Source organism: Pholis gunnellus, assembly GCF_910591455.1.
Source record: "Pholis gunnellus genome assembly, chromosome: 21".
NCBI lineage: Eukaryota > Metazoa > Chordata > Actinopteri > Perciformes > Pholidae > Pholis > Pholis gunnellus.
The window spans coordinates 14,224,754-14,236,559 of NC_136548.1; the positions used below are offsets into that span (position 1 = coordinate 14,224,754).

Here is an 11,806-nt window from a genome sequence, read left to right on the forward strand (position 1 = left end):
GGCAAACTAGAGCAGGTCATATGTAAGAGTTGAAAAGAATTGTCTCTATCGCGACATCCTATCAGGATCTGTGCAAGGATGCGGTGCTTTTTACTGACACAGTAGGCTACACACACAGTACACACACATAACCCAGCAGACACCTCCTACATCCTCAGACACCCATAGAGCTTTTTACCCCAGTCCCACCCCCATTATTCACCACTGCATGGCAGAAGGCACCAGAGCACCTCACGCTTCTTCTTTCTTCGACCTCGCGGTCCCCCCAGAGTGCATAGATGGACGAATGAGCAAAAGCATTCACATCAAATGTGGAATGTGGGATTTGGTGGAAGACCTGTATACATGTGCAACACCACGTGGGAGATAGAAATACGTGAACAGACAAAATCTAAGTGGGAAGATAAAAGGAAGAAAAACAAGGCGATTTGAAAAGCCTAAAAGACAACAACCTGGACTTTGAACAACAGCCGGCAATGATGATAGTGATGATTCTGATCATGTTAATGTTTGTGGTGATAAAGACAGCAGCAGCGTCGGACATAAAACCTGGAGTTGACACCAACTTGTGCTACTCTTTGGACTTTTGGGTCACAGAGATTCCCTCCAACATCTCCAGCGACACCCAATGCCTGTAAGTACATTGTTCATGCACACAAATATCTGCAGCAATGTTGGGAAGCAGATTGCTGCAGCAATTGTAGATGTTTACATTTTACTTGCTGGCTGCAAAGCTCGCATCTCGGAGAGATAGTTTGGAAATTTCGACAACGTCAATGTAACGCCAAAGCTGCATAGCTCTCACGTTCCTCTTCTTGTTGGAAACTGTACAGAAAACCACAGAATATGCTTTTATGGAGCCTTATGTCCAATTCTCATTCTTTGGACTTATTCGTTTATTTGAGATGTTTACGTGAAAGTATATTTGTGGGTTGGCTTTTTTAACCAGTAAAAGCCAAGATATCCTGACTTTTATAGTCTCTAGTACAGGTCAAGCTCCAAAAACACTGGATACTACATTTCCCATAATGCAACTCAATGGCTTCTTTTGTTAGACTTGTAAGTGCCCATGTCTTCAAACTCCATTTTTGTATTTTTAGCTTTCTGTTGTAGATTTGTAGTCTCCAACCCTGAAATCAATCACTGTTATTTTTCCAGACATTAGGAAGCTCAGAATTCATGCAGCTGTTTTCTCAGTCTGTAGAACTCTTTATGATGAGTTTCATGTGTAACATCGATGTAGTGTCTCTCTACTCAAGCACAACAAAGTGACATGTATCAATATTTCAGAGAATACATCCCGAAATAGTATTTTTCAGTCGCCATCCCACACTAATACGGATTCAGGGAAGCATAGCATGTGTACAATTCAATATCACATCCCATGAGCGTGCATAATCATTTAGACGTTCCTCTATAATCCTGGCTCATCTCCTCCTGGCGGAATTTTACACTGAATTTGCAAATGTTTTTTTTTTAAAGATTCACTTACTTAAGGCAATGTATGCAAAGCGTGTCTGCTCATCTTCAACGACTGCCAGCATAACCACAGCTTTCTAAAGTGCCCACGGATTAAAGACTTTTCTTGTAAACAAACAAAAGTTACATTTACATTCAGTGTGTCTCACAAATATCCATGGAGCCTGTCAAACGTGTTGAATGCATTTTCTTCCCCGTAAAACATTTGCTAAGCTGATTTCTTTGAAAATTTAAAATGTTGCATTGTTTATATTCATGAGAGAACGGGATACAGCGTTGGAGGCGAGGCCCCATTCAAAAGTTGCTCATTGGCACATGAGGCAAAAAAAAGATTGACTTTCAAGTGTAAAGTTACCCAGATCTTCCACATCCATGGAGCCCATAGATGAAGCGCACTAGCGTTTCCTTTAACCTCGCCTCCCAGCCCTCGTTCTCAAGCTCATTCACATGAATGGAGGAAGAAAAAAATAACTCCGGATTCAGATTAGTGCATTTTACAGCTTTCAGGACCTAATGATACAGGCTATTCATGTTTTCGTACTGGGAAGTTCATTTATCTAAAAAAAAAAATAAGTCTACACTGATTTACAAATGTCTCTTTGCTGATGTAAGTCAATGGGAAAAGTCTTTTTGGGCCCCATGGCATCACGTGACGGACGTGGAGGTTGTAATTCTACTGTTTGGCCACCGCTACAAGCTGTCGGTCAGCGGAACAGCGTGAAACTGGAGGCAGAACTGTGTATTGTTTTGTCCACATGCACGCAAAACTGCTCACAAACAGCAGTTATGGGATCAGTGCTAAAAGTAAGCATAAGCGTAGCACAAATAGACGAATGGGATATTAGCTAGTCACCTTACGCTACTGGTCATATTAGCCCAGCTGAGGCAAGAAAATCTTGTTTCCTAAAATGTCAAACTTTGGAAGAAGGATATTGTATTTATTCTTTCAAAAGTTATGTAGGTGTTGATTGAAGGTTGGTTGAGGTGTTTTTGACAAAGTGGCACAGAGCTGGGTTTATACACTGACCTGTTGTTTTGGGCCCTTGAAAGGTTTTGAAGGAATCTCAAGGCCAGAAGGAGGAGGGGATGGAACGGTGGGGGGTCAGCATGAAGATTGCAGCATGAACACAAACTTAGGAAGTACAGATGTACATAATCTTACTCACAAATCTAGTCCACACACACACACACACACACACACACACACACACACACACACACACACACACACACACACACAGACGAGGACGTACTTTGTGGCAGAAGTAGCGTCCAATCCCAAAAGAAGTTCAGCGAACTCCCAGGCGGAGATGTGTGTGTTCTCATCTGTTCTGTTCTGCTCGAAGGTCAAGGCTCAGGAACAGTGGGGATATTTTACACGTATGCAGCACTGGAGGGACATTTTAGATGCGATCTACGAGTTACACCAGGTGCAAAATAAGCTTGAGATCTTTGTACAGACATTCAGTACACAAAACTTTGTGCGCGAAAAGAAAAAATCCCCAACCTGAGTGTGAAAATACTGGTCATGGATTCGCCACCACACAACAAAAAAACGGCCATAAATGACTTTGTGAAGATTTGTCTTCAGTTGCCATTCTTGTGATCAGTGTATCGCCGAGAGCTGATGTGAGCGGTTGTTTCTGTATCAACAGGAATGTCTGGCAGACGCAGATCACTGTGATTTCCCAGGGCGCCTTCACCAGCCTGAAGCATCTCAGGAAACTGTAAGTGTTTGTCGTTCATGTTTAATCTTTGATGTGGAACATAAAGAACGGAGGTCAAAACACTCAAGATAAGGATCGTCTAAACAGAGGGGAAGTAAAAAGGAGTTTTAGTAGTAATAAAGTTTTGTGTTTAGCTCAATTCAAATACATTGCATAATGCTGGAGTATTAAAAGTATCCCCTCTATTCAGAGTAACTCTGCATGAGATGTTACACTAATGGAAAACAAGAAAGCAAACAAATATGGAATTGCATTTGTGCTACAAACTTTAGTTTCTTATTTATCTTTTATTGTGCTCTTATTCAGATAATACCAAACAAGTTATGTACAGTACACAAAGCTAATTTATTGAAATAATCACCCATATTTCTAGTGTTTGAAGTTAATCATGAAATCCTTAAAACTAATGGAAAACGATAGTTCTAAAGTATGGGATTGTATTTGTGCAACTATCTTTACTTGTCTGTTGTATTGTGAGCGTTTGTGTGTTTGCTCAAGTTTAATTAGTTTTTATCATAATTTCTCTACAAAGTATAATTTATTTGCATGCAAAAGATATTTTTCTGCACTCAAAAAGGAATGCCATCACACACTCAGAATTTTGTTTAGTGACGAAAAGGTTGGCTTTATCTTTAAACGCTTGCAATGGATCATAACTGTTCAGAGCCTTCTCTCTCTCTCTATTTGGTGTTTTTGGCCATCTTGTACCTCAGCATTGTTTTTTTATCGTGTGGTGATCCTCCCAAAAGTAGTACCTGTGAAAGTGTCCTTTATACCCTTTAATTTACCCTCTTCCTTCTTCCCCCTCCTCCTCCAACCTTAGCACCATATTGCAGAACGACATGCTCGAGGCCATCAACGAATATGCCTTCGCCGACCACCCTCGGCTCACACATATGTGAGTATACAGTTTTCTAGGAACCGCTGCTCGTGACATATTTTATCCAGCGTGCTTGTGTGTTTAGTCTTTGTTATGGAACAAGAAGCGTTAATAACTCTGCGAAAGCTGATCACCCAAACAGCTAAGGAGTAAGCTTCGCAGCGTGGTGGAGAAATAAAATCACAGAATGAGTGTGAATGAAGACCTGACAGCTGACATAAATGTAATATTCTTCTTTACACATTTGTTTCCCTTAGCTCCATCTCTGAGAATATTGCGTTGACGAATATCGGGGCTTTTGCATTCTTTAATCTCCCTGAACTCAGCGAGCTGTGAGTATGAGTGGCACGATAATGGCAGTGGTGAAACCCTGTAATTGTACAGTCAGACCAGTCGTTTATATTAATGAATACATGACTGTGTGTGTTCTTTTCAGAACCATAACAAAGTCAAAACACCTAAAACACATCCACCAAGATGCATTCAAGAACATCTTCAAACTACAGTTTCTGTAAGTACTCAGTGAGAGTGCAGCGGGGTGGGAATACTTTCTTCTCCAGTTTGTGTTTTTCAAGCTGCTTGTGAGTCCAAAATGGGTCATGGGTGACAGGCCTCCTTGTGAAGGGCCTCTCGCACGACCAGAGACATCATTCTTTAATTAGCCTTGATCCCCAGGAAGAGAAATACACTCTTCTTCATCTCATGAAAGAAAGTTTTTCCACAAAATGAATTATCTATCATTTCAGCCATATTAAATATATTCACAACATTTGATAAAATACTACCTTTGGTTCTTTATGTCTTTTGAAACAGTTTCAAGCTAACTGTAATAAAGTACAAGTTGCCAAAATCATTCACTGACATTACTTCACAACTGTTATTGTTATCCATCCATCCATCCATTATACTGCATACTCCATTATATTGCATGGATGGATGGATGGATGGATGGATGGAACTTGTCATGTGTTATTGCCAAAAAAAACAACAACATTTATTTCGAACAAGTAGCTCTTTAAATTATTAATTTTTTTGAATTGTGATGGAAACTCTTCATTTGCTAATGTTGATCTCTGTTAATACAATAGATTGTCTGATTTCATCACTGTGACTCACTGCACAGAGGACCTGTTGTTCAGAGGTTGCAGTGTGGATGTAGTAACATGTGGTGGTCAATCTGCATATCACAGGTGCATCTACAACACCGGACTGACAACGTTTCCAAACTTGACAGAGATCCACTCCACAGCCCACGGCTTCCTGTTGTAGGTCTAAACACAATATACAAATGAACCACAAATGCCCACACGCACAATTATTCCAACATGTACTTATATAGAATTGGATTGCACACATACTTAAATATGCCCAGAAGACATCACACTGCAGTTAAAACCTACGCACTGAGTAGTCCTTACAGAACTGAACATTAGTAGTGCAACCCATCTGTCCCTCATTTCCAGCCTCAAAAAATCAATGTTCAAACTGTCTCCCATCTGACGTCTATCAGCTTCAAAAAGGAAGTGGATTTAAAGGAGATTGTAGCGTGTATTCCAAATATTTTACCATACATATATCCGATGTTTTTCTACTTACTACATACGTACTTCTCAGTATTTGTTGTTAATTAATCATGTTTTTTTATCTATGTGCTGCTTAGTCACCTGCAGGAGAACAACCACATAAAGGGAGTCCCTGCCAATGCCTTCAGAGGCCTCTGCACTCACACTATCACCGAGATGTAAGCGATTCATCGGTTTCTTAGGAGCACATGCACCACCCTCGCACAGCTCCCAGTGGGCATTACATGCCCAGTGACGAATGTCACTGAGTCCTATCTTCTCCCACTTGTCTTATTTTTCTGCAGTTTTGTCACTCTAACTGATATATCTTTGTTTTCCGTATTTCTAAAAACTGTCTTTTTTTTTTGCTTTAAGTTACTGTGAGGAACTTTTGACTGGTTATGAAACCGTCTCAATTTGATACTGATGACCTACATAAGTAAACGAGACCGGCAGTGAGAAGATTGGCTATTTCTGTATAGTTATTTTAGTTATTTCCAAATCAGATCATCGGTAATGATAGTCAAATATTTCAATATTTAGCAACAAAACACTGAAAGTTCTTTCACATAATAAATACTTTTGATAAATGCATTTAGCTAATAATACTTTTTAAACTTTTACTTACATTTTGAACTATTCCTTGAGTAACATTTTTGAATGCAGGGCTCTTACTTATAATGGAGTACTTTTAAATTGTGGCATTACTACATTAGTTTAGTAAAAATCTGTTTATCCTGCCAAATGTATCAAACAAGTGTAGTTTGCCAACAGATTCCAAGGTCTCTAAGGAAATGTTACATAACAATAATAAACCATTTATTTAGTGTTTTCTGTGTACTACAGCTTTAGCCACTGAGAACAAAAGAACTGCACAAACTAAAATTAGCTTCGATGGTTCAGAGAAGTAATTGTTCTGAATTGTTTGAGTTGGAGCCACATGACTGTAATTTGGCTTCTCTTTCTAATGACAGACACCTCACCAGAAATGGCATCGAGGAGGTGGCAAGTGACGCCTTCAACGGCACAAAGATAAACAGATTGTGAGTCACAGGCAGAGACACGCTAACAAACAGAAGATTTAACCAAAAAGAAGAACAAAAAGTCAGCTCACATATTTAATTTGCCTCTCTTAGATACCTAAGAGGAAACGAACAGCTTACTCACATCCATCCCAACGCCTTTGTGGGTTCCAGTGAGTTGGTGGTTCTGTAAGAATGACATCCAACAGTAACTCATGCCTACATGATTCACCCTCCTCATCATCACTTATTTAAACTAGGAGAAAACAAGAAACAATGTGGCGTTTGTGGGGAGGCCCAGAAACACTTAGAAACATGCCAGATTTAAGGTAAAAATAAACTGAAAGCAGAAGAGATTTTTTTCCCCCTGTTTATTCCCCAATCAAAGAAACTCCCATTTCTATTGAAGTAGCAATCAGAAAAGCTCCGAATCTGTTTTTCTCTTGGGCTGTCATTGCTGTACTGTCTTTTGACTCCACATCCCAGCAACCCGTTTGCAATCAAACGGTGGCATTTCCCGTGACATTTTCTGCTCAGGAAATTTGAGTTTCAGTGTTTTTATTCTAAGCAAGACTGGAGTTAAAAAATATATAAATCACAGCTTTTATGAACTGATCATAGGTCAAATGCCTATTACATTAACAAAACATCTGTTAAACATAGCATTGATTCTGAAATGATAATGACTGTTACTCCTCTATTAGATACCAACGTGTAGTTGTTTGTGCAGGGACATTTCCCAGACAGCCCTCAGCTCCGTGCCGGACAACATCCTCACACGACTCGAGATGCTGTTCGCTGAGTCCGCCCGTAATCTGAAGAAACTTCCTCCTCCGCAGCTCTTCACCAAACTCAGCGAGGCCCACCTGACCTACCCGTCACACTGCTGCGCCTTTCGAACCATAAACAGGAATGAGTACGCATGCATTAATGTCAAAAGATATCTGAACGCCTTATTATTAAATAAATAGATCCAAATCTGGGGAAAGAAATCAATTTTCTAACTCTGATCTAAAGTTGTTGTTGTTTTCTCTCCTGTGTTCATGACTTAAGATCAGGTGAATATATGTACCTTGTGTTTAGCGTGAATGGAGAAATTAAAACTCACCTGGAATAATACATTCTTTTAGACCTATTTAGAAAATGGGTGAGTTGTGCCTTTTAGCCTCTTGTGGCTTAAATGAGTATTACAACAACAAACAAATCTTTTTTTTGTGAAATCACCTCATAGATTTAGTTTATATGCAGTTTTTGTTTGTTGTGCTAGAACGAGGTGGCACGAGAAGTGCTCTGAACTCGAGTCTTGGGAAAACCCAAACTTCCGAAGGGACCACTGCTTCAACTCAACCTCCATCACCTGCAGCCCAACCCCCGATGACTTTAACCCCTGTGAGGACATCATGTCCGCTGTCCCCCTACGGGTCCTCATCTGGATCATCTCTATCCTCGCATTGCTGGGTAACGCAGCAGTACTTCTGGTCTTGATAGGTATGAAATGGGACAATCATTACTCGCTCAACTTCCTACTTTCTTTGTATCCTTCCATTATCCTGTCCTACTTTCTCTCATCATTTATCTCCTTTTTTCTTTCCCTCTTCCTTACTCTCTGCTTTTCTTGTTTCTGTTCTTTCTTCCACTACCTTCTTTCCTAATTTCCTTCCTTCCTACAGTTCCTTGCTTTTGTTGGAATTATTATGTTTTCACATTAAAAGCAAAACTAAGGTTTATTCTCTTTAGCAATAGAATATCAACTTGAGGACATTTTACTGTTAATACTTACATACAAAGTACCTTTTCGCCCCCAAGATTTTTTTTTGTCCTTTTTCTTCCCACTGGTGCGTTGTCAGGCAGCCGCTCCAAACTGACTGTCCCTCGTTTCCTCATGTGCCACTTGGCCTTTTCTGACCTCTGCATGGGCATCTACCTGGTAGTAATAGCAGCTGTGGACATGCTCACACGTGGCCAGTACTACAACGACGCCACAGACTGGCAGGAGGGCCTGGGCTGCAGTGCTGCGGGCTTCTTTACGGTGGGTATTCATGCGTGGAGTCCTTTGCATACATATGACAGCTCTACATGAATAACAACAATACTCATGAATATTCATGTTCGCTTTCAATTACAGGTGTTCGCCAGTGAGCTGTCGGTGTTCACATTAACAGCGATCACAGTGGAGCGCTGGCACACCATCACACACGCTCTGCGGCTCGACCGTAAACTTCGCCTGAGACACGCATGCGTCGTGATGACAGCGGGCTGGATCTTCTCCTCCATCGCCGCTTTGCTGCCCACAGTCGGGGTCAGCAGCTACGGCAAGGTGAGCGTTTTGAATAGACCACACGCTCTCCATGCAACTCCTTGTGACCACGATTCACTGTATGGTCTGTTTTTGGGGGGCAAAATGGTGCAACATATATTCTACAAACAGATGTAATTTTGCAGTCAAAATATGTTTAAAATATGAAAAACAGCTTACGTAATGTATTGCTTTGTATGACATTATCTATAGGGTGATTATATTCATTAGACATTTATTTTATGAATTAATCGGTTAATCGTTTGGTCCGTAAAACGCCAGACAAGGCGACCAGGCTAGATTCTGGAACACCAAGGTGATGTCATTAAATGTCTTCTTTTGTCTGACCAAAATGGAAAGATATTCACTTCACTATCATGTAGGACATGGGGAAAGTGCCTATTTGTTTAGCCCACTGGTCAACAAACCCTTTGAGAGCTGAGGTGTACCTGGTCCAGAACCCAGGTTATGTAATGGAAATAAAGTACATTCAAGGCTCTTGTACACTGTGTGATATTTGAATGTGTGTATTTGTTTGTGGTGAAGGTGAGTATCTGCCTGCCCATGGACGTGGAGTCTCTGAAGGCTCAGGTCTATGTGGTGTCCCTCCTCCTCCTCAACATCCTGGCCTTCGTCTGTGTGTGCGGCTGTTACCTCAGCATCTACCTGACCGTCCGCAACCCTTCGTCTGCACCGGCGCACGCCGACACCCGCGTGGCCCAGCGCATGGCCATCCTCATCTTCACTGACTTTGTCTGCATGGCTCCCATCTCCTTTTTTGCTGTCTCAGCCGCCCTCAAGCTCCCTCTCATCAGCGTCTCAGACTCCAAACTCCTGCTGGTCCTCTTCTACCCGATCAACTCGTGCTCCAACCCCTTCCTCTACGCCTTCTTCACGCGCACCTTTAGGCGGGATTTCTTTCTCCTCACGGCTCGCTTCGGCCTGTTTAAAGCGCGGGCGCAGATTTACCGGACAGAGAGTTCCTCCTGTCAGCAGCCGGGATGGACCTCTCCAAAGAGCAGCCATGTGATTCTGTACTCCATGGCCAATCCTTTAAGTCTGGATGGGAAACAAGAGCGCTGACTGTCATTCAAAAGTCCACAGACAAAGGCTTTTTGCTTGATTGTCAGGAGGGTCGTATTTCTCTCCCCACAGAAGTCCTATTTTTCGAAGGAAAATTCCTCTTAGGTCTGATGGAGATATTGACAGAATACAATGCAGCCTTAAAGTTACAAGAAATTCAACATTGCTTCAGAGGTACTCTTCTTTTCATATGTGAAAATGTGTGGAGACACCGAACAGACTGCTAAATCCTCAATACGACGCCCAAACTCATGACACTGAATGTTGCGGGTTTTCACTTATGTTCGATATGTTGCCAGTGTCTTTTGGCCAGTACATCAGCCAATGACTCTTGGGTCCTGACCTCTGACCTGCAACAACACAGAGCACAAGGGTCCTTCTTGAACCATGTGACCCATGGGAAAACTCTACTGTATGTACAGTGTGTAGAGAAATCCAAGTAAAGATAGCTACAGAAAAACTGCAGACACTTTGACAAAATCTAGGTCAAATAGCTGTCCCAGATAATTCCTTGCGTTTGTTTTACCTTGATTGGATGCGCGATGGGTTGAGGTTTACTGCGCCAAAACAATTAGAACACAAGTAAAAGTAGAAAGAGTCGAAAGAGTCGAGGAAAGTGAGGAAAGTAATTTTACTTTCATGCATCTTCTTGCCATCCATCCAGTGTCTCAAGACAATTTAATAACCTGGAGTACTTTGAAATACTTAAACAAAGGTTTGACACTCGATATTTCTGCACATCCACTTCAAGAAATCACTATTCATTTAGCATAAAACGTTGTGATTGAATGATATTCATTAAGAAGCACACTGCAAGGACATACTCATTAATAATCTCCTCATACACTCTGCTGTTGCTCCCCATGCCTCCACATCCCTCCTCTTCAGTTTGTCTTAAAATGAAGAACGTGTAATTATCTTTGCAGCGTAAATATGTTTATCCTTTGTAAATGAAATTACTATTAAGTGCCGCTTTTTTATATATATATATATATATCTTTGTGTTTTTGAAAAAAATGTATCTTTGTGTTGGTTTTCAATGTCATTTATAAATGTGTTTATTACATCCTCTCTGCTTGAATAGTTTTATTTTATTTTGTGGTGAATGTGAGTGCATTAGGACTCGTAACAAAAGGAAACCACACACACACACACACATTAAATTGAGCTTTCTTTATCTAGAAATGTTGTCCTTCAGAGCATCCACAGCTTTCAAGGACAAAGTGACCCTACCAACCTCAGCTCTGCGTGCCAGGGTGGCTGTTGGGTTGTGGGAGGGGAGGGGAGACTACACAGCTGCTCTTTCTGTTTATTACAGACAGATGGATATGGCCGCTAGATAAAGCACACACACATACACACACACACACACACACACACACACACACACACACACACACACAGAAGCAAGCAGCCCAGGGTTTCAAGGCTGCAGCTGCAAGAAGGAATCCGAGTCCATCTCATTGATATGGATACACTGCCTCGTACATGCCAACGTAAAATGTGAGGGTGCAATTATACTCTTTAACCACCAGGTGGTGCTACTGGTGCAATATTTATTGTGATCTCTGCGCTGTTGTAGTCCATTCTACATATTTATAGTCAGCCTCACCAGTGAACTACTAACAAACAATTGATAGTGACAAAGCAAACCTTTACAGCAGTTCAGTGTGAAGTCAAATGAATACAGACACAAAAACATACATCAGTGTGGACGTTTAAACAGAACTATAAAATGCACTATTCTCTTCAGAGCT

General features: G+C 41.1%; 1 protein-coding gene across 1 annotated transcript; it reads left to right on the forward strand.

The window, feature by feature from the left end:
• Positions 1 to 479: 479 nt before the first annotated feature.
• Positions 480 to 10,049, forward strand: fshr (follicle stimulating hormone receptor; the record flags this gene model as incomplete). Its single annotated transcript, XM_079182930.1, has 14 exons — positions 480 to 634; positions 3,135 to 3,206; positions 4,030 to 4,104; positions 4,344 to 4,418; positions 4,523 to 4,597; positions 5,277 to 5,351; positions 5,747 to 5,827; positions 6,623 to 6,691; positions 6,785 to 6,859; positions 7,401 to 7,586; positions 7,938 to 8,158; positions 8,518 to 8,699; positions 8,796 to 8,987; positions 9,513 to 10,049. The coding sequence occupies 14 exons, from the start codon at positions 480 to 482 to the stop codon at positions 10,047 to 10,049; spliced, it is 2,070 nt and encodes a 689-aa protein (XP_079039056.1).
• Positions 10,050 to 11,806: the final 1,757 nt, after the last annotated feature.